This window comes from Macrotis lagotis, chromosome 6, assembly GCF_037893015.1.
Source record: "Macrotis lagotis isolate mMagLag1 chromosome 6, bilby.v1.9.chrom.fasta, whole genome shotgun sequence".
In the NCBI taxonomy this organism is placed as follows: domain Eukaryota; kingdom Metazoa; phylum Chordata; class Mammalia; order Peramelemorphia; family Peramelidae; genus Macrotis; species Macrotis lagotis.
This window is the reverse complement of record NC_133663.1, coordinates 225,718,250-225,741,168: the sequence shown is the minus strand read 5'-3', so window position 1 is coordinate 225,741,168 and position 22,919 is coordinate 225,718,250. Positions and strand designations below refer to the sequence as shown.

Here is a 22,919-nt window from a genome sequence, read left to right as displayed (position 1 = left end):
GAGCGATTAAGGGGAGAGGAAAAAAAATAAAAATTAAGGGCCAGAGGGATGCTGGGATTCAGACTTCTTAATGAAAGGAAACACAAAGTTAATTTTGGGACGGGACACTTCCAGGAAAGAATAGGCCCGAACGGGGCTGCGGGCAGCCCGAGGATGCCGCATGACCGCCTTGGGGGCTGGTCCGGGTGGTGGCCCCGACTGGCCCAGGCAGCGGGCATCCCTCTGCCAATTCCTCCGAGGAAAAGCCCGGGGGGCGAGGCAGCACACGGAGCTCCTCACCCGCGGGCCCCCAGGGGGAAGGCCTGGCTTCAGATCCCACCTCCTCACGTCCTGAGGGGGCCTTGGGCCGTAGGCTTGGTCCTCAGTTTCCCCTTCTGTCCAAAATACGGTCGGCAGGGCCGCCGTGAGATTTAATTACACTTGAAGTGATTTCCACGGAGTGCCCATTAGAGGTCCGGCCTCACGGCCCCGCGCGCGCCCGCGGCCCCCGCGGCCCCCGCGCGCCCGCCCAGGCGCGCCCCCGCGGCGCGTGCCCATAGGCGGAGGAGGAGGCGGGGCGTGGCGCCGCGCGCGGAGGGCGGGAAAGGGGCGGCGGCCGCCAAGATGGCGACGGCTGCGCGGCGGGGGCGCGCCTGCTGTTAGGGAAGGGAGCGCCCCGGAGCGCGAGCACGCGCCGGAGGAGCGCGAGGTAACGGTTTGGAAAAAGGGCGCAGGTGACTGGGCGGCCGAGCTGGGGCGGGGGGAGGGGCGGCCGAGCTGGGGCGGGGGGAGGGGCGCGGCCCCAGCTTCTTCCCTTCCCCCTCACCCCTCCCCTTTTCTCCTTGGATCCCGACAGGAGGAGCAGAGCCGGAGGGCGGTGACAGCGCCACCTATCGGAGCCTGTGGCCGACCCTTGCAGAACATTTCTCCTCCCCTCTCCTTTATGTTTAATTCCCACCTTCAAGTGTCTGTTGGGGGCAAGGCACTATTTTGAGTGTTGACAGTGTGTCACACACACACACACACACACACACACACACACACACACACACACCCTCTATCTTTCAGTCTCAATTAATGGGTCATGGGAAATGAGCAGCACCCATCTCTTGACATTACTAAGGATCAACTAAGAAAATGCATGTAGAGTGCTTTGCAAACTTGAAAGTTCTGTCATCATTGCATATAGAATATCTTTTAGGAATCCTGTGACATCTTACTAGTAATACACATTTAATTGCTTGTCTCATGTCAGCATCACAAATATTGTTACTCGAGCCTATGAGATTATAACTTGTGATATAGCTCTGTTTGGGGGGGAGGGGAGTTTCCAGTTTTCTCAAAGCCTCTCTTCCAGTTCCTTAAATATTATTTATTTAATAAAAAAAATTTCCAATCTTGGGAAAACAAAACAAAATAAATGTTTATTGTTATTAATATTCCAGAAGTCAGTGGTAGTATAGAATATGCTTCCAATTAGCCAAGCCACAGGTTAGCTATATATTTTAGTTTTGGAGGGTCGATTCTATCACTCTCCATACCTCCCCTTCTACCAATCTGGATTTTTATTCTTGGCTTCAAGAATAATAGTTGTTAGGGATCACTATTAGTATTGTTATTAGGGCAACTAAGATGACATAGTTGGATAGAGCTCCGTATTTGGAATTATGAAGGTCTTAGATAGGGCTAGCTGTGGGACCTCCATGGACAAGTCCTTTAATCTCAGTTTTCTTTTCAATAAAATGGTGATAATGCTAACTGATACCTACTTCTCTAAATTGTTGCGAGGATCAAATGAGATATTTCTTACAAAGCACTTAGTACAGTACTGTGCTACATAGTAAGCACTGTATACTTGTTAGCTATTACTTTTTTTTGAGGTTTTTGCAAGGCAATTGGGGTTAAGTGGCTTGCCTAAGGCCACACAGCTAGGTAATTATTGTGTCTGAGGCCGGATATGAACCCAGGTACTCCTGACTCCAGAGCCAGTGCCCTATCCACTGTACCACCTAGCCACCCCTAGCTATTAGTTCTTAATGGTGATTGTGTGTGTAATAGTAATTTAAAAATAACTTATCAATACTAGCTATTGTTAAAGGAAAGGTATTACATTTTAGTAAATGTTATAGTATTTTTATAATTTATAACACATGTTTTTCATTAACCCCATTTGACAGAAGAAAAAACTAAGGCATAGAACAGTGAAATTTATTGACTATGATAATTTGTGCTTACCCTTGATTTTTTTTTTCTGGTAAGATTTCTTTAAATGGTACTAAATACTGTATTTCCCATATATAAGATTCACTTTAATTCTGGGGACAGAAATTTGAAAAAACAAAGCATTGCATAAAGTTATTGAACTCAGGTTTTATCGGTCATAAAATTCATACAACTCCTCATCACTCTCAAAACTCCCATTAGCTTGTCCTCGTCTGTGTTTGATGTTGAATCACTATCTCAGGATAGTCTTAGACTGCTCTCCTGTGCTCTAGTCTGTGGTTGACCACAAGCACTCCCTGGGCAAGTCTGATGCATGGACACATGCTCAGCCTATTCAGTTTCACGAACCTGAAGCACCAATTGTGACCTCCTTTGAAATCAGTAACTTCTTTTTCATCAGCAATTCTTCTTGCCTGAACCATCTTTGTGGATACAGGAATTCCAATTGCCCTTTGCTCTTCAATCCATCTCTAATTCCCTTTCTAAATCAGACCATTTTGCTGCTTTGCCTCTCATGGCCTACTTCTGCCCTGGTGCTTTCAGTAGGGCTTTTTATTCCCATAGTCAGTCTCAGATTGTTTTCTCAGTTGGAGAAGGACCAAACTGACATTCAGTAGCACGATTTCCATTCACTTTTGCAAACTGGATCACTTTTAACTTGATTCAGCACTGTATGAAAATCTTTTCTGAGCCATTTCTGGGCAGAACATGGTAAAAGTGTTACCTTATGACTGGTAACAAATGGGAAACAATGAGCACAAAGACAAGAAGTGTGAAAAATTGGGAAATGCAAGTAAAAAACTACAACTATTGTATAAGACACTTCCAGTTTTTATACTCCAAATTTTTCAAAAAAGTGTGTGTCTTTTACATGGAGAAATGTAGTAATGAACTTTTCCTTTCAGTACTAGTTCATCTTTATCCTTTTTTTTTCAAGGCAATGGGGTTAAGTGACTTGCCCAAGGCCACACAGCTAGGTAATTATTAAGTGTCTGAGGACGGATTTGAAGTCAGGTACTCCTGACTCCAGGGCCAGTGCTCTATCCACTGGGCCACCTAGCTGCTCCTTGTCTTTATTCTTAATGGGGGAGAAAGTGGATATGCTCTTTGGTTGTTTTTCTCCCCATGTTTAAAAAAAATCATTTTCTCAATCAAGTGAATTTTCTAGATTATGTAGCTATTGTTAATTAAATACTATTTAATGAACTGAAGTTTGAACACATTGAAACTATTTTACCAAAGAAAGAGTGGTTGTTCATATTTATTTTATATCAACAATCTCCCAGGCTTAAATAAATATAAAAGTGACTGACTATACAATTTAATAACATTGTACCTAATAATACCAACACAAATACATGTTATTATTTATAGTGTTTCGGTTGTGTGAAAGATCACCTCAAGTCACGTCAAACCATCACTGTTACTGTTTTTCTTCATTTATAAAGCATAGTCCCACCATACAGCTCTCAAAATTTGAGCCAAAGTTCCTCAAAAATTCTACTATTGTTTCTTCAAAAAGTAATAGTTCAATGTGTCGATCAGAAAAGAAGTTTTCTTTGTTCTTTCTCTTTGTCATCGCACAGTTTCTTTCAGACTTTAATGTTTGGTATGGATGATTTCTTCTGAATAACAATGTCATTCTCCTTAAAGGCAACACTTAAAATTCAAACTGTTTTCAGATAGCATTTAAAGTTTGTGTCCTCATAGATTTCTCATGGTCCAAAGTTAAAACTAATGCACTTTACACTCCAGGAGTGTTTTTCTTCTGTGAATAACATTTAAACTGTCACCATTAAAGATTTCAAAGCCTTAAAATTACAGTAATGTTATCTGTAGTCACTGTGGGAGAAAATGGTTTCAGGTTCTAAATTGGTGTTACAGAAATATAAGTGAAATTCACAGCTGTTGTTATCTCTGGGTATATTATGTATATTATATGTAGATTCAGATATGTATCTACATATAAAATGCATATATGTTGCCTATATAAGATATATTCAACTATTTTCAGCTCTTCAAGACAAGACCAAATGAGGCACAAAAATATAATCTTTAAGTATCAAATAAAATTAAATAAGTTTTACTTCAGGCATCTCTTCAGATCAATTCTCCTCATTCTTTACCTCTTTAGAGTGAAAGGATCAAGTCTGCTTTGCAATTCTCTGAAAGGATAATTCTGGGTCACAAAGATATTACATGGTTTGACTGATGGAAAACTATTCCCCTTTTCTCTATCCACCTTTGTTTAAACTTAAGATTTCCTTGAGAGATAGATTTTTCATCTATGGCTGTTACCACAGTTTCCAAAATAAATTTTCAGTATTTCTTTTTGACTAAGAGAATATAGAAACTGGCAGAAAAGTATTTCACCATGTTTCATCTGTCTCTTGATCAATTGCTATGGGTCTTTTCTCCCATTGGTTACTTCTTCCTAGCATTTCCATTTCCACCATATACCAACAGTTGACTATCCTGTGTCCCCCTTCCCCTTTTCTATGTTATCTTTTTTTCATTAGCATGTCTCCTTAAGCAAGGTCCTACTTTTCTTTTTGCTTGTATTATATTTAGTATTTGATACATTTTATATAGTATACATTTTTAATGGATACTTGTTGACTGACACGTTTTGGTTTGTAAATTCTGTGAACAAAAGTTTAAACTTGCTTTCAGCTCAAAATGAAGGAGTTATTACTAAAGGGAGGGATGTGCTGGAACCAGCTCCTGGAGTCAATCATTAAAATTTCAATGTGAACATTTTACATCTTGGAAATAAGCAAATGTTATAAATCATAATTTAATTTTTTGCTTTGTTGATTGTCTAGACTTTGAAAAGTGATGGAGAAAATGCTAAACATGTGGATTAAACTTAAAAATGTGTTTCCCATGTGTCTTTTCCCAGAGAACCAGTTGTTAAATACTATATCAGCATGGATTGATATGGGATTAGTAAATATCAACCAATACTGTAAAAAAACATTTATTTTATGAAGTTCCAAAAATCAACACTAGGATCAAAGAATAGAGGTTATAAAAATTTAGACAGATGTGATAAAAAATGAAATAAATATTTAATTTTTAGTGTCAATGGGAAGCCATTGAAGTTTGTTGACCAAGGGAGTTAAACTTGTACTTTAGAAAAAAATAATTTTGACAGCTCTGTTGAGGATGGATTGGATAGGGAGTTACTGAAGCAAGGAGATAAAATAGGAGGCTACTTCAGAAGCCCAGGCTTTATGTTATGAGAGTCTGAACCAGGATGTTGGCTTTGAGAGTAGAGAGGATATCTGAGATGTAGTGACAATAATTCTCTATTTTGTAATGGTTGAGTTTGTGGGTTGAAGTAGTCTGAGGAGTTAAGTATCGAGGTTGTGAACCTGGGTGACTGTAACAATAGTTGTTCCCTCAACAGAAATATGAAAGCTCTGAAATGGGGTAGATTTTGAGGAAAGGTATAATAAATGTAATGCATCTTGCAAATATATGGGCTGCTGTTTCAGATCTACCTCAAGTGGATGGAGTTCCCAGTTATAAAGTCCTGATCTCAAGGTTGTTTTCAACAGGTGGGTGGCTCCATTTTGGTGGATTTGGGAGGGTGGAAAGTAGTTCTGCTGATGATGTTGGAAAGTTCCTCCCCTGAGGCAGGACCTAGGAAAAGGTGTTGGAAATCATTGAGGACTCTGGAGGCAGCAACTGAGGCTGAAATGATGAATTGGTCTAGATATTCCAAAAAGTTACTAAATTGTACAAACACTTTGATCTTAAATGCTACTACTAGGTCTAAAAGAGAACAAAGAAAGAAGGAAAGGTTCTATATGTGCAAAAATATTAAAAGCAACTCCTTTTACAGTGGCAAAAAACCAAAAAACTAACTGGAAACTAAAAGAGTACTCATCATATAGATAATAACTGAACAAATCATAGCATAAGAATTTAATGTAATGTTATTGCACTATAGTTATCTCCCACTCAGTTGTCTGTTATCTTCAGTAACCCATTTTCCTTCAAAAATCAAATGAATTATGAAACTCACTCCTCCTCAGTAGCCCCTGGCCTTGGGGTCCTTGACTCACTATGAGAAGAAACTAAGTTTTCTTATTCCAGGGGTATTAATAATGAAACTGGCAGGAGAACAATAAACAGATAAAAAAAAATGGAACAGCTTTGTCAGCATTTCTATAGCAGTCGATTTTTGTCATCAATAACAGTGAAACTACATTTGAACTCTTAAATCCTTATTCCCCAACATGCTATATGTAAATAAAAAAAGAATAAAAGAGAGAGTGGAGGATAGACAATGGAGAATTCTTCCCAAATCCTCCTTTTAAGGGAGGACCCAATGCCATGTGGAGCAGAATTAAATGGTTGGGGTTGTCCATTGTAGCATTAGTAAATCAAGATAGAATGGTCAGGGATGAGAGATTTTGAGATTGTGACAAATGCATCATTAGCATGTCAGATAACGGTTTCTTAACTGAAGGGTAGGATTGAGGGTAGAGGTGGTAAGAAACCAAATTAGCCAAAACAACTGGAAGAATAAGGAGGGGTTAAGGGATTGATAATGACTCTTGGGGGTGAAGAAGTAAGAGCAGTGAAAGCAGTGAAAGAGGTAAAAGGATATAAGGCTGTAGTTTTAGAATGGAATATCAAATTTCACGATCTTGGAGTTTTTAATGCAATTCAAGGTGTGACATAGCTAGTGTGTAGCTGAAATGGACGAGAACAAAAGAAGACACTAGAGTTGAAGAGGTCAAGAATCTTTGTGATCTTAATGGTGGAAGGATGGTTGACATGAGTACTAGAGACCCCAGAGTGAGGACAATAAGATGATAAAGAACAGAAAATCTTGAACCAAATGATTCTTTGAAATCATGATACTAGGTATAAAGTGTTAATCTTTTATATTTTCCTTATATTCTTGGTTGGATTTAGTTGCATTTTATCCTGTGGATTTCTGGGATGATTTAGAGATGATAATAATAATAATGGCTTATATTTTTATTTACTTTACAATATACTTCATTTTTTCTTCAGTACTTCTTATATTGAGCTATTTATCAAAGGGAAAAGTGATATATTTTGGAAAAAAGAATGCTATTGGAGATAATCTTTGTTATATATTTCCTGGACAAAGAATATTAACCACAAATAGCATTTCGAGGTTTGTAATATGCTTCACATGTTAATTCATTTGATTCTCACGAAATCCTGGTTAGGGACATAGATTCTGACAATTAAAGAGCAATCATAAATGAAGATGAAGCATTTCCAAGATGATAATATAAAGTATTAGGAAATATGAATATATAAAAATCGATTAATAGATCTTCTAAACATTATATCCACTATATAAAGTATAATCACTTGCAACTTTATTTTACTACATTGTTGTTGAGGGCAAATTTTAAAATGCTTAGTTTTGCATTTCAGAATTTAGCTGTAAGCTTGTTTATAACATTTGTATCTATTTGACTTTCATAATTTATTTACAAAATCATGATTTTCAGTATCTGTAAATTATATATTTTAAAATTTTATTGATCCTTTTTGTCATTGGTACCATTGTTACACTTCAAGGAGGAAGGGGTATTGCTTCCTAAAACAGTGAAAAGCAGTGAAGGTAAATAAACAGATCTACAAAAGGATTGACTTGAGATTCAACTAAGTTTTCTTATTCCAGGTAAGAAATAATAATAATGAAACTGGCAGGAGAACAATAAACAGATAAAAAAATGGAACAGTTTTGTCAGCATTTCTATAGTAGCCCATTTTTGTCATCAATAACAGTAAAACTACATTTGAACTCTTAAACCCTTATTCCTCATTGTGCTATATGAAAATAAAAAAAGAATAAAAGGCCTTTAAGAAGTTGAAGTCAAGAAGCGGGGCTAGATTAGATCAAGTGTACACTAAGAAAATCCATGTTGGAGTCATCACAATCTTAAAAATCAGAGATTACTGAGGAAGTTGAATAAACAATCTGACTTGGTCCACTAAATTTTTTGTTATTTTATCTCAATTTGATCCACACTCTTCAGGGAAGTCTTTTCACTATTCCTGATTGATCCACAACTTCTCTTCTCCAGTTACTTATGCCACCCATCCTCTCTCTCAAAAGACAATCTCACCCTCTTGTTTGATGCCAATCATCAAGTGCTCTCTCTCCTCCTAGTTCCTTACATCATATATAACTCCAGACCCTGCCCCATTATTTTCCCTTTTTCTCCAATCTCTGCCTTTCAATTGATTATCCTATGAAAAGCTTCTATTTTTGCAGTTTTAATTTTTATAAATATCTTATTTTTATGTGACATTTGTTTTGAAATGCATTCTTTGCTTCTCCTCTATTCAGCCATCCTTTCCGATAATGGAGAATAAACATGAATGAGAAAAATATCCTTTCAGCAAAATTAAAGAACATTATCAGTCTATTTTGACAGAATATGCATCATTTTATATTCATACCTTTGCGAAGAAGGGAAAAATGTGCATTTTCTTTTCCTTTCCTTGGAAATCATTTTCTTCTAAGACCGTTAAAAGTCATAGATTGCTTTGTAGTATTGCTTAAATGTCTGTGCCCTTAATCACAGTCAGCTGTTTCCTTCCATCTGCATTATGAGAACTAATTAAATTCAAAGTTTTCAACTCATGAAAGCTGGGTATGGGGGCTTCTGGCCAGAACATTATTGAATGGTAAATTAGGTTAGAGTTGCAGTTTGGAGGATAGAGTGGATCTGACCAGCAATATCTGTTCTGAAATAATTACCTTGTGGTGATTTGCTTCTTTTTGTTCTTGTGTTGCTGTTTTTCATACTTTGTCACATTTCTTCACAAGGTGGTCAGGGGCAGGACTTAGAGCACCCTTGCACTCCAGATCTTGCTAGAAGTTTCTTTGATTGTATTTGTCAAAGAATCTTTTTGTGACATTAATATATATGCATGAAATGCCTTGTGGGAAGAAAGTCTTTTAAGTTGAATTTGGTTTTTAGGAGGCAAAACTATTTTGGTAATGTTTGGTAAATAAACATCAAAACAATATCTTCTGTGTTGTTGAAAAGTATTTTTCGGGCAGCTATGTGGTTAGAAAGAGTCAGTCTGCTATGGAATATTGTTTATGCAGATCTTCCTCTTCCTTTTTTTTCATATTTTCATCAAATATATCCTTGATGTACATTCTCATAAAGATGTGAAAGGCTTTTCAATTGTGAAGACTATTTTTCTGTTTTTGTTAGTGAATAGGATAGGACTAAAATGAAAGCTTGATATTATAGAAGAGCTACTGAAGGCTTTTCTTTTTTAAAAAACATTGAAGAAGTCTTCATATATTTATAGGCAATGGGAAGAAACAAATGTAGGATGAGAGATTGAAGATTAATAAGAAAGATGGAGGATGATTTGGGGAGTAGTTTTCAGGTTGGAAAGGATAGATTTGTAAAAATGTTATTAACTGGCAGGGGAAAGGATACATCTAAGATGAAAGGGAAAGAAAAAGAGAATGTGTTTTTAAAGATATTAAAGAGCTTCAAGGTATGAAGGAAATAAATTGAAGTAACTTTTCTTTGTTGAACTTAATATCAATAAAGTGTAAGGATTGCATATGATCCATAAATAATAATCAAAGATTTATTCTTGATAGTACTATTAGAAAATGTCAACTTCTTTTATAGCCTTATTTAAACATCTCCTAAGCCCCCCTTGGTTTTGGAACTCCTCTATAAGTTTTCTAGTGAATTACAAGTACCAACACATTTTTGTGATTACTAAGCAGTAATGTTAAATCATGCAATGACATGCCTAACTGAATTACAGTTCAAAACTTGCAAAATTCCATTGGACTCTCTTGCTTTGTGATCTTAAGAAGGATCTATGAATATTGAAGAAAGTGCAACATTTACATTAAAAAGTAGATTAGTACAGGTAAAACACTGATTTACTATGTCAAAGTTCTCATTTCTATTCATAGTTCTACACATTTTTTAAAAATCTTGAACATTTGCATGCTTTTTTTCTCCTTTTTTACTGAACTAGTACAGAAGTTTTTACTTTCAATAGCTAATTTTCTATGGAAAATAAATGATGGTTAAAAATTAAGTAAAGAATTGATTTACTATGAGAAAGAAAATTCAATCACATCTTTGCTCTTATCTATAGGACTATGTTCAGTTCAGGGTGCCACAATTTAGGAAAGACTTTGATAAGTCATAGAACATACAGAGAAGGGCAACCTGGCAGGGGTGGTGGTGTTGAACGGCCTTGAGAGCTTGCTATGTTAGTATCATTTAAAGTAACTAGGAATGTTTAGCCTATAGAAGAAAAGGTAGAGCAGGTAGAAGATTATCCTCAAGTATGTGAAGGATAGTCAACTGGAAAAGATTAGAGTATTCTTATTTGCCTAATTTATTCTTAATTGCCTGGGGCAGCTATATGGCACAGTGGCAGTCCTTCTGATTCACATTTGGCCACTGGTCCCAGATGGCTTTGGAGGAGAAAATGAGACTGGTGATTTAGCCCAGGAACCCCTCTCTCAAATCCAGCTCTTGTTCTTGTCATAGCATCACCTCCTGTGATATCATGGTTTTCTTCGAGAATGAAAGACAAGCATCATCATCGTCATCATCATCATCATAATTCTTATTTGCCTAGAACCCTGGAGTTAGGAAGACAAAACTAAGGTCCTTAGTTCCCCAGAAATATTATATTTCCTCCACAGCTTTTGTCATTAACTTGCTGAGTGATCTTGGGTAAATCTTTAGCTCTAGTTTCCTCATCAGCAAAATATTAGAGTAAAAATTGGATCATGTTGTTGCTAACATGTCTTCTAGTTGTGAAGTCCTTTGACTTATATATTTATTTTTGAAATTTAAATGAATTCAAAAAAATTTTAGAGCAAATTTCAATACCACTATATTCAAAAATAAACTGAAAGAAAATTAGAGACACACTGGGGCATGTGCTGCTTTAAATACCAATAGACTAAGCACAAAGTAGTAAGTTAAGCTGATGCAGGGAAATAATATAGAGAATTGTGAACTAGCAGAAACATACTCTCAAGCAGATGGAGGTCTCTTCTCTTGAAATTCTGCCTCCCTTGGACACTTTGTATTTCTACCTTGACTCTGTTAACCTTGGTCTGAACACTGTTGGGCAGGGAATGATGAGTTAAAACAGGACATCAAGTACCTTGAGACAGGAAGGACCAGCACATAGATTGCCATTGGAAGTTACCTGCTTTAAGGTGAAAAGACCACGCCCCAAACACCACCTGTCCAGCCTACAATGGAGGGGTATTTAACAGGATGCTTCCCCCTTCCAGTTTCCTGTTTCTTCTGCTTCCCATCCAGAAGGATGGCCTTCTTCTGGCTCTTCATTAAACCATGTGGAGCTCCATGGGCTTTACCATGTGGCCTGGTTAACCCAAGCCTCATGGCTGCCTGTTCTCTCTCTCTCTCTCTCTCTCTCTCTCTCTCTCTCTCTCTCTCTCTCTCTCTCTCCCTTACCAAACTTCAGCTAAGCCTACCAGCTGATCTGCCAGTTCAATCAGCAACCCACATAGTGGTCTTCTCTTTAAAATCTTCTTAATTTTTCTAACACTTATGTGTTGTAACTTCTTTTAATAAATCTCTACTTCTTCCACGCCTGAATTCTTGGGTCTGAAAAGTGATTCTTCACATGGCAGTAAACAGAACTCAGGTATACAAGCGGCTACAAAGTTTTTGATCGAGAAATGGCCTTCATTTGTGTCAAAATCTCCTATTCAGGAAACTCCTTCCATCTCTGCAAATGAGCATTAGTTTTGCAATTTACAATTTTAGAGAGTTACCTCCAAGTGCAGTGAGGGGTACTAACTAAGCATTCTATGTGTCAGTAAGAGGAAAGACCAGAACTTAGGCCTTCTTACCTTCCAGAAGATCTTTGAACCAGATTCCCTCTTCATCTTCATTAACTTATTATAAAATGGTCATCTTATTAAACAGAGAGATTTACTTACTTTAATTCCCTAAGAACTGTATTACTGACAAAGTTATGCAAAATGTCTAAAACTTCAATGATTAAATGGATCTTTTTTTTTTAGATTTTCACAAGGCAATGGGGTTAAATGGCTTGCCCAAGGCCACACAGCTAGGTAATTATTAAGTGTCTGAGGTCACATTTGAACTCAGGTACTTCTGACACCAGGACCAGTGCTATATCCACTGTGCCATCTAGCTGCCCCAAAGTCACCTAAATGGATCTTTCAACAAAACTCTAAGAAAATTTGTATACTCTTAATCCAGCTTTCTAGGAGTAATAGAAACTAAATCACACTAAGGTATTTGTAATTAATCGGCTGCCTTCCTCAAGATTGCAAGGATCTTAAAGTTTGACCTTAGAATATTAGGTATTTGGTAAAGAGGAAGGTAATAAAAGAAACTGGAGGTGAGAGGATACCATATAAACATCACCAGCATGATAATTTTGCCAAATCACATACACAAACTCATTTGCATCACAAAAGAAACACTGAATAGTGGATAGAATCCTTAGAGTTGGAGTGAGAAAGACTAGGTTCAAATTTTATGTTTGATACCTGCTAGCTATGTGACAGGTGGAGGGGGGGGGGGAGTCATTTAACCTCTATTCCTGGAAAAATGCTTTAGGGCTTAATCTGCTAAATCAGAAATCAAATGGAATCTGCTTGCTTCTGCTTTGCAGAAGAAAATTTCCTTATTAGGACTAAATCATGGATCTTTCTCATGTTATAATAATAACCCAGTAAGCTATCATTATTTCTATTATAGAGATAAGGAATGTAGAACACAAAGAAATGTGTTTGCCTAAAGTAAAATTATATCTTTTGGGTCCATTTCAAATACTACCTGTGGGCAATGAGAAAATCTTTTTTGGAATCACTGTGAAAGGTCAGAACTAGAGTTATAATCATAACACATCTTGTAACATTTCAAAAACTACTTGTTTTATGAAAAAAATTGATTTGTAGCTATCTTGAGTGTTTAAGGAAAAATGCATTCCATGTATATTAAATTTACAGTGAATTTTATGATGTCTATTATGTCAAAATAAATTGATTTTAGCAGTTTGTCTAAAATGAAGTATTTTTGGTAGAAAAACAATTTGTACAAAAAACAAGATTTTTTTCCTAGATAAATTGGAAGTTGACAGGATTGATCTGTTTTAGAGTTTCATTTTTCCAGAGGCATTTTAAAAATCTTAAAACTATTCAAAAGGGACATTTGCAATTGCCTCTTGTACAACTATTTCAGGAGAGAAAATTACATCAATATTTTAATGTAATGAAAATACTTATTTTTTAATATTTCAAGAATATTATGCCCATTCAAATTTCAAAGAGAGGATTTTAGTTTTTGGCCTTTTCTTAAATCCTTAAAAACCAGATTGAATAATTGATAGAGTATTTAGGCTTATAATAGAAAAAAATAAGAAAGAAACTTATTTGAGTAATATAAACAATATTTCCTTTCATATGACAGAGGCTCTTTTGTCGGAGCCCTTACTCTCAGTATCTGCAAACCCTGAGGGAATGGCAAAGCATTTCATGGGGAAATCATCAGTTAGCCCTGCCCTCCAATACATTTAGCCAATGAGTTTTGTAAGACCAGAACTGGATTAAACATTAACTTTCGTTTTAGGTACTTTTTCCCCTTGTGAGAAAAGGGTTGTAGATTAATAGTCTGATTTTGATTTCTTTGTTATTGTTGGTTGTCTTAATCTCCATTTTTCACAGCTTTTCTCATTTACCTCCTTTGTGTTATTAGGTGAACTTATTGAAACTGTTTTGGAACTGATAAAGGCTTCAAGTTAAAAATGATTGTGTTAAATAACTTGAGGGCATTTCCATACAAGCTGTTATGGAAAATGACCCAGAATCAGCGGTCTGTGCCAGTGAGAACTTGCAGCTTGTATACCTGCACATACAAAAGCAGGAATCGGGCCAGTGAGTATATGTTACTTTTCATGTTGTTGTTTTTTAATTATATTCTTAAATATCTGTTGATTTGATGTTGCTGTATGAAGTTGTAATAACAATCTTCTAATATAAAAACTATAGGTTAACATTTTTGTAGACAGGTCAAAATGGTAAAAATGATAAAAAAAAACTCATGTTCTATGATCTAAATAAAGGTGATACAGATTTTAATTATTTATTATTAGGATAAAAGACTTTCTAATTTTTTTCTTTTAGGTCTGATTTCTAGCTGTAGGCTTCGACACCTATCAATATCTGGAATTCATAAGAAATATCTAATTCAAATACTTGAAGAAGAATCATAACATTTTAAATTGTAGGTTTATTTTGTTTCCTCTAAAAAGGAATGTGTCATGAAAATAGACTGTTCTGACTCATAAATTTCTTTAAGCTGGGTGTGGTTTCTAGCATGTTTGCCTACATTCATGTTTGCCTCATTGAATTTATTTAAGAGACTGGTATCTAAAGGGGGAGATGAGGAGCCACATTTCTTTAATTAGAAATATGTTATTGTTTTTTTCTTTACTAAAAGTAGAAATTTCAAATTTAGGATCTGTTAGGTATTAGAACAGCTGTATTATTTTGCTTTGAATAAAAGGGGATAAGCAAAAATATTTTTTCTAGTTGTTTTAGAAATTCAGACAAAATTCTCTTTTTTGTTAGATACTTAAAAATACTTATGGCAGCTGTATTTCCAATGTATTTTCATATGTTTACACTTGTCTTCACATTTCCTTATGGCACACCTGAGACATGTTTTTGGAGGCAGTGCTGCTCTTTATAATTATTTTAAATTTATATTTCTTTTAACTTTTCTGATAATCCCTAGGAATCAATGGTAATTCCCTAATGTTTCTTCCATTTTCATCTAGTAGCCCATCACCCCAAGTAGCTTGGAACCTTTTTGGAGTTGTAACTCTAAGCATTTAGCTACTCTTCCTTTCTGTAGATGCAGTTGTTCTTGTTGTTTGTCCTTCATTTTTTTAGGATTTTCAAGGCAATGTGGTTAAGTGGCTTGCCCAAGGCCACACAGCTAGGTAATTATTAAGTGTCTGAGGTCGGATTTGAACCCAGGTACTCCTGAATCCAAGGCTGTTGCTCTATTCACTGCACCACCTAGCCACCCCTGTCCTTCCTTTTCAAAGAGGACTATGACATCAGGCATGTGATGCTATGACATGCAAGTGAATTGGATTTAAGTTAGGGAAGACTGTAAATTATCAACTTCACTTTCTTTTCTGAAGCCTTCTGGATCCAGTCACCAGATATAGATCAGGGCAGCTGGAGATGACCCTTGATTCAATAAGAGATGTTGGCCTTTTTATGCTAGGACTTTACCTTTATGTGTTATGTTTTATAATTAGTAGGGCCAGCTAAGTAGTGCAGTGGAAAGAACACCAGCTCTGGAATCAGGAGGACCTGAATTCAAATCTTGCCTCTTGACAGATACTAGCTGTGTGACCTTGGGCAAGTCACTTAACTCCAATTGACAACTCCAATTGTCTTGCATCCAAGACCATCGATAGTTGTCTTGATCTATATCTGGCTATTGGACCCAGATGACTCTGAAGGAGAGAGTGAGGCTGGTGACTTAGCACAGCACCCCCTCACTCAAATCCAATTCATATGCAACACCTCCCTGATGTCATAGTCTTCTTTGAGAATGAAGGACAAACCACAATATTATAATTAATATTTCAGCCTAATACAATAAACATGAATTATATCTTAGTGATACAAAGAAAAAAAAATCCAGTTCCTATCCTCAAGAAGTTTATATTTAGAATTGAAAGAAAACTGTAGAAACTTCATTTCATGCTTGGGATGCACCATTTAACAACTCTTAAATACTATATGAGTTCCCAGATATCAAGTTACTTAATAATATTGATTTTTAAGCCTATAGATTTAGCTCAAGATTAAGGAAAATTCTCTTTCAGTATTATACCCCCCCCAATTACTGAGAATTAGCCAAATTGCTACAGCTAGTATAGAGTGAGGGAAAAGAATCAACAAATATTTAAGAATATGATTAAAAAACAACATGAAAAGTGACAAGCATGACTGCTTAACTCCTAAGAGAATAAAAGTCAGGTTTTATAATATCAAGTCTTCATAAATTAAAAGTAGGGGATTAAGAACAAAATGTCTTTTGGGTGGGGAATAATGCAGAGAGAGATTTATGTTCTCATAATTTAGGATATTTCTGTTCCTCCTTTGTATGTGGTAAAATGTGTCAGTCATTGGTGATATACATGAGAACAATGCAAGTTTGCTTTTTGACATATTTAAAAGGATTTTTTTGACAGCACTCAAATAAGATAGACTCATTGCCCTTAAAGTTCTCCTAAAAATCATTCTGTTTCATAGTCTGTAAATGTAATTGTTTTGCTAATATCCTTAATAGAATGATGCAGATAACATGGCACAAAAAAAATCTCTTGTTTTTGTCCTGGTTTGACTTTTAACCAGCTATGGGGCTCTGAGTAAGTTCCTTAAACTCTGGGACATTAGTTTCCTCAGCAGTTGTTTTCTTCAGAAATTCCCATGTGGAGGAAGAAAAGGGAAGTTGTGAAAGATGCCTAAAAAGAGTTATTTAAATTCACAGGGAATAGAAGTAAGATAGTAGCAAGGAGGACAGGTAGGATTTTAAGGGCAATAAAGTTGAATACAAAATCATGACAATGTCCGAAAATTAGGAAAATCCATGCTCAGAATGAGCTGATGCTGGCAAGGAATGATAAAGGCAACAGAAAGGATTTTTGGTGATACTGAGAAAAGGAGAAGGATTAAAGGAAAAAATAGATCTGTTATTAGGTATTAGGGTGGACAAGAGAATGGTAATGACAATAGAGAAAAGGCATGATTGCTTAACTCCTATTTTTTTTTTTGCCAAGGAAAATAAATAATCTGTAGACTGTAATGGTCAGAATAAGAATGGTTGAGAGTTAAAATACCCGATGAATAAGGGTATGAGAAGAGAGAACACAGTTTCCTTGAACTTATTACTTTATGTTACCAGACTTAGACAAACTATATCAGAGGGTTGTGAAAGAAATGAGTAATGTAATTATTGAACCACTGTCAGTGATGTTCTTTTGAACATAGTAAAAGATCATAGTAAATGGGAAAGATGCCACCAGACTGAAGAAGAACATTTTTTATCTTACTTTTCAGAAAACAGAAGTGAATCTAATCTGTACACTATAGGATAGGGAGTTAAACTTTAATTTAAAAATGTAAGAACAAATCACTGTAACCAAGATCAAAAGAAATGTAGTAAATTGGAAACAATTTTTACAACTAAGATTTCTGATAAAGGACTTATTTCTAAAATATACAGAGAACTGAGTCAAATTTTCAAAAAAAAAGCCATTCCCCAATTGACAAATGGTCAAAGGCTATGCAAAGGCAATTTACAGATGAGGAAATCAAAGCAATCCATAGTCATATGAAAAAATTGCTCTAAATCACTACTTATTAGAGAAATGCAAATTAAAGCATCTCTGAGGTACCACCTCACAACCTCTCAGACTGGCCAATATGACCAGAAAAGGCAATGATCAATGTTGGAAGGTATGTGGGAAATCTGGGACACTAATACATTGTTGATGGAGCTGTAAACTCATCCAACCTTTCTGGAGAGCAGTTTGGAATTGTGCCCAAAGAGCAACAAAAATGTGCATACCCTTTGATCTAGCAATACCACTACTGGATCTACACTCTGAAGAGATTATGAAAAAGGGTAAAAATATCACTTGGACAAAAATATTCATCGCATCCCTGTTTGTGGTGGCAAAGAATTGGGAATTAAGTGAATACCCTTCAATTGGGGAATTGGCTTAACAAACTATGGCATATATATGTCATGGAACACTATTGTTCTATTAGAAACCAGGAGGATGGGGCAGCTAGGTGGTGCAGTGGATAAAGCACCAGCCTGGGTTCAAGTCCGGTCTCAGACACTTAATAATGACCTAGCTGTGTGGCCTTGGGCAAGCCACTTAACCCCATTTGCCTTGCAAAAAAAAAAAAACCTAAAAAAAAAAGAAACCAGGAGTATTGGGATTTCAGGGAATCCTGGAGGGATTTGCATGAACTAGTGCTGAGCAAGATGAGCAGAACCAGAAGAACATTGTATACCCTAACAGCAACATGGGGGTGATGATCAACCTTGATGAACTTGCTCATTCCATCAGTGCAACAACCAGGGACAATTTGGGGCTATATGTGATGGAGAATACCATCTGTATCTAGAGAAATAATTGTGGAGTTTAAACAAAGACCAAAAACCTTTAACTTAGGAAAAAAAACCTGTTATCTTTATGTAATTTTGCTATCTCTTATATTTTATTTTTCTTCCTTAAGGATATGACTTCTCTTTCATCACATTCAACTTAGATCAATGTATACCATGGAAACAATGTAAAGACTAACACACTGCCTTCTGTGGGGGGTGGAGGGAGGGAAGCAAGATTAGGGGAAAATTGTAAAACTCAGAATAACTAAAATCTTTCTAAAAAATGTAAGAACAGTTTGTTGCAACCATCTTGAAATGAAGTGGTAATCACAAAGTGATCATGACCTTATCAAGGAAAGGTTATATCAGACTAACCTTTTTGTCAGGGTTGCTAGACAGTCAGATGAGGAGAATCCTAAAGAAACACTTTCATAAGGTAGAATTTAGAAAAGCATTTAATGGAATCCCTTATGCTAACTGAATACACAAGATGGAAAGAGGTGAACTACAGTTCCATCAATACAGAGTACGTTCAATGAACAGATCTAACTGAAGTCATTAAAGGACTGATATCAGTGTGAAAAGTAGCTTCTATAAAGTGCCTCTAGTATCTATTGTTTTGTCATTGCTGTTTAGCATGGTACCTGATGCATAAAGATATAGATGTTATACTTCTCAAATTTATTGAGTTGTATCCTGGAGATATAACTTTTGAGTTGAATGGCATCAGTTATAAGATCTTTAAAGGCTAGGGCAATTAAGCCAACTTTCCACTTAAGCCATACTACCCCTAGGCATGACTGTTCAGTTGGAAAAGATTTGAGGTTTTTTTGGTAGCACTTCATATGGTTTCCAAAAAAACCTAATGCAGTCTGAGATCAATGATACTGACCAGTATTTATATGGGGGCAGTTAGATGGTGCAGTGAATAGAGCAACAGACCTAGAGTCAGGAAGACTTATCTTCCTGAGTTCAAATCTGGCATCAGATACTTCCTGGTTGTGTGAACCTGGGCAAGTCATTTAACATTGTTTATCTCAGTTTTATCATCTATAAAATGGCAGATCACTCTGGTCTCTCTGCCAAGAAAACTCTAAATAGGGAAACAAAGAGTTGGATCCGATTGAACAACAAAGCATTTATATAGTGCTTTGAAATTTGCAAAATGCAAAATATTTGTTCAATTCATTCCTTCCACAAGCCTATGAGTTAGTGCTATCGTTATTCCCATTTTACAGATGAGAAACCAAAAATTAAGAAAATTGAAATGAATTGCCCAGAGCCACACTGAGAAGCATGTGTTTAGCATAGTATAATTTTAGTCTATCTTTACTTTACCAATTCAAAAATCCAATAAAATTTATTAATGTTTTAGTGATATATCCAGGCACAGTGCTAAATTCTGGGGATATAACCACTGAAAGTAGGAAAGGGGAGGAGAGCTTGTTCCATGGAGTTGTAATCAGGCAGGAAAGCAGATACAAAATGGAGTGAGCTGAGTCCAATTTCTGCCCTCTGTAAAGGAAGGCATTGGGAGGAGTTTATTACTCTTCCTATAGATCTCCAATCAGAAGGGAGAAGAGACAGAAAGGTCCTTTCAATCTGGGCTACATGAACCACAGGGTGATGGATTAGAAATAATAAGCTTATGCTGGGATAGGTATTTTAATTTCTGGAGTTGAAGCCAGACAGAGCTGCAGATGCAAACTCTTCTTCTAATATACCACTTCTAGAATTATTGTGTTCAGTTCTGGGTACCAGTCATTGTAGGAAGTATATTGACAAAATGAAAAATCATCCAGATGAAGGTTATTTGAATCATGAAAGACCTCAAGTTCAGGCCATATACAGACTTGTTGAATCAACGGGGGACACCTATCTTGGAGAAGATAAAACTTTTAGGATATAAACAAGCCCGATTTGAGTATCTAAAGAACTGCCTCATAGAAGAAGGCTGACCAGGGATATTTTTGGTGCAGGAGGACAGTACTAGGTACAGTGAGTGGAGGTTTTAGAGATGTAGATTCCTAACAATAAGAACTATAAAATAATAGCATGAGTTGTCTTTGGAGCTGGTAGACTTTTCTGCCAGTTGAGGGCTTCAAAGAATGACTGGATGATTATTTGTTGGTAATACAATTGAGGGGATTCTTCAGCAGATATAGGTTGGACTAAATGTCCTTTCCAGCTCTGAGATTCGATGATATTAGATTTGTGGAGTGGGTGGGGAGGGGTGGGATGAGCTTTGGAATAGTTGATCTCTAATGTTCTTCCAAAGTCTAATTCTGTAATTATTGCTAATAAATATTGTACTTAACTATATTTAAGTTTTTGAATTTTTCAATTTTTTTTCCTAATCTTGCTTCCCTCCCCCCACCCCCCACAGAAGGCAGTCTGTTAGTCTTTACATTATTTTTATGGTATGCATTGATCCAAGTTGATTGTGATGAGAGAGAAATCATATCCTTAAGGAAGAAACAAGGTATAAAAGATAACAAAATTACATAATAAGAATTTTTTTAATTAAAAGTAATAGTCTTTGTTCAAATTCCACAATTCTTTCTCTGGATACAGATGGCATTTTCCATTGCAGATACCCCAAAATAATAACTAAAACTATGAAAGCTAAAGAGATCACTGAGGGAAAGTGTAGAAAGCAATTAGAAGGCAGTAAATGGCAGTAGAAATGGGAAAGGAGTCTAAAAAGAAGCAATAAGATCAGTAAGAGGAGAATCAAAAGACCACCTTCACCTAATAAGCATAATTATCTCCTGAATATATCAAATCATATGAGAAAATCCAAAGATATATAATGACAGAAATCATGTTGCTGACCTTCTGGTTGTTCATATTCAGTAAGGCATAAAACAGGGAGATGTATATTTTCCAAAATATTGGGTCTGACATGAATGATGTCCAGTTAATAATGCAAATCAAAGAGAGGATTCCCTTTAGAAAGGGAGGCTCTCTAGACACTCATATTTATGGACAACATTGTGCTAATTACATCAAACTCTAAATACATTTCATAATCTCCTAATAATTTCTTGATTCTTAACCATTTAAAATAGTTCTACCTTACTCTGCAAAGCAATTGGATGAAAAGTGCTTTCTATCTATGACACAATATAGAATTGAATAATTAACCTATAGTTATGGACCACTCATACCTATATATGTCTTTGAAAAATATAAATAATTGACAGTGAATGGGGCCACAATTTCATATGAATAAGAAAGAAAGTTGACTACCATTTCACCTTGGTCCCTCCTAAGATGGCCAGGATCCTTAACCCAAGAGCCTTAAGAATAGCAGTGTCCACTAGACCTGCTACCAGCAGAGTTCCACAGCTATCACTGAGGGAAGAAATGATTGTGGAGAAGTGGTCTGTCTGCCTTCTCCATCATTACCCGGAACAACTCCTGACCATCTGCCACGAACAGGCTGGTGAGCAAAAGAGCCCTCTGGTGGTAGCACCTGCCGGTCTTGCTTCTAATCTAGTTCTCCAGGGAAGCAATTCCTAAGAAGAGGAGACCCAACCATCCCTATCAACTGTCAGTCAGCTAGCTGAAATGGTATGGCCCTCAGAGGGAAAGACACAGGTGGCATTTACCTGCCTGGGCAAGTCAGACCACCACTACCACCATCTTGCCCATCATCTCTCTTTACATGTATTTGAATGTCAGCATTTATAAGTGCCAAGAACCATGCAAACTACTTTAGAAATGTTATCTCATTCCATCCTGAAAAATAAAACTATGTGGTGCTAAGTAATTTCATAATTTTGAGGTAGGAGAAATAAGTGTAGATGAGAATAATTTGCATTATATTCCAAGGTTTATTGGAATCTGGAGTTCAGATGCTAAACTGAAGATTTTACTTTATCTTAGAGATATTATTAGGAAGCAACAGAACTTTTTTGAGCAGGAAAATGACATAAAACTTGATTTTAGAAACATTATTTTGTCAGCTATATGGAGGATAATTTGGAGAGAGGAAACCTTATAGTTGTGAATTTGGAGGCAGGAAGGTGTTAAGGGAATTGCTCAGGGTCACATGGCTAATAAGTGTCTAAGTCAAAATCTTCATGACTCCAGGCCCAAGGCTCCTTAGCAGGCCCTGGCTCTTAAGGGTTATTATGAACTTGAAAGCAAGGACTGTCCTATTTTCTATTTGTCTCTTTAACACAGGGAAGCTAAGCAGCACAGTAGATGGAGTACTGGCCTTGGAGTCAGGAGGATCCTAGTTCAAATTTGATCTCAGACACTTGACAGTTACTAGCTGTGTGATCTTGAGCAAGTCACTTAACTCTGATTATCTCACATCCAGGACTCTTTCAAGTTGTCCTGATTCATATCTGGCCACTGGACCCAGATGGTTTTGCAGGAGAAAATGAGGCTAATGATTTAGCACAGCAACAACCCCTCATTCAAATCCAATTCTCATGCTTGTCATGGCATGATCTCCCCGATGTCATGGTCTTCTTCTAA

General features: G+C 36.5%; 1 protein-coding gene across 2 annotated transcripts in view; it reads left to right on the top strand.

Moving 5' to 3' along the window:
- Positions 1 to 608: 608 nt before the first annotated feature.
- Positions 609 to 22,919, top strand: part of CA5B (carbonic anhydrase 5B) — a 53,914-nt gene continuing 31,603 nt past the window's right edge. Inside the window, exons 1-2 of one of the 2 annotated variants that reach the window (XM_074192373.1) lie at positions 609 to 688; positions 13,977 to 14,155. In XM_074192373.1, the coding sequence (XP_074048474.1) occupies positions 14,026 to 14,155 (130 nt within the window). In that variant the 5' untranslated portion in view covers positions 609 to 688; positions 13,977 to 14,025. Of the gene's footprint in view, positions 689 to 13,634; positions 14,156 to 22,919 lie in introns of those variants that run through there. The other variant, XM_074192372.1, reaches the window with a different exon arrangement.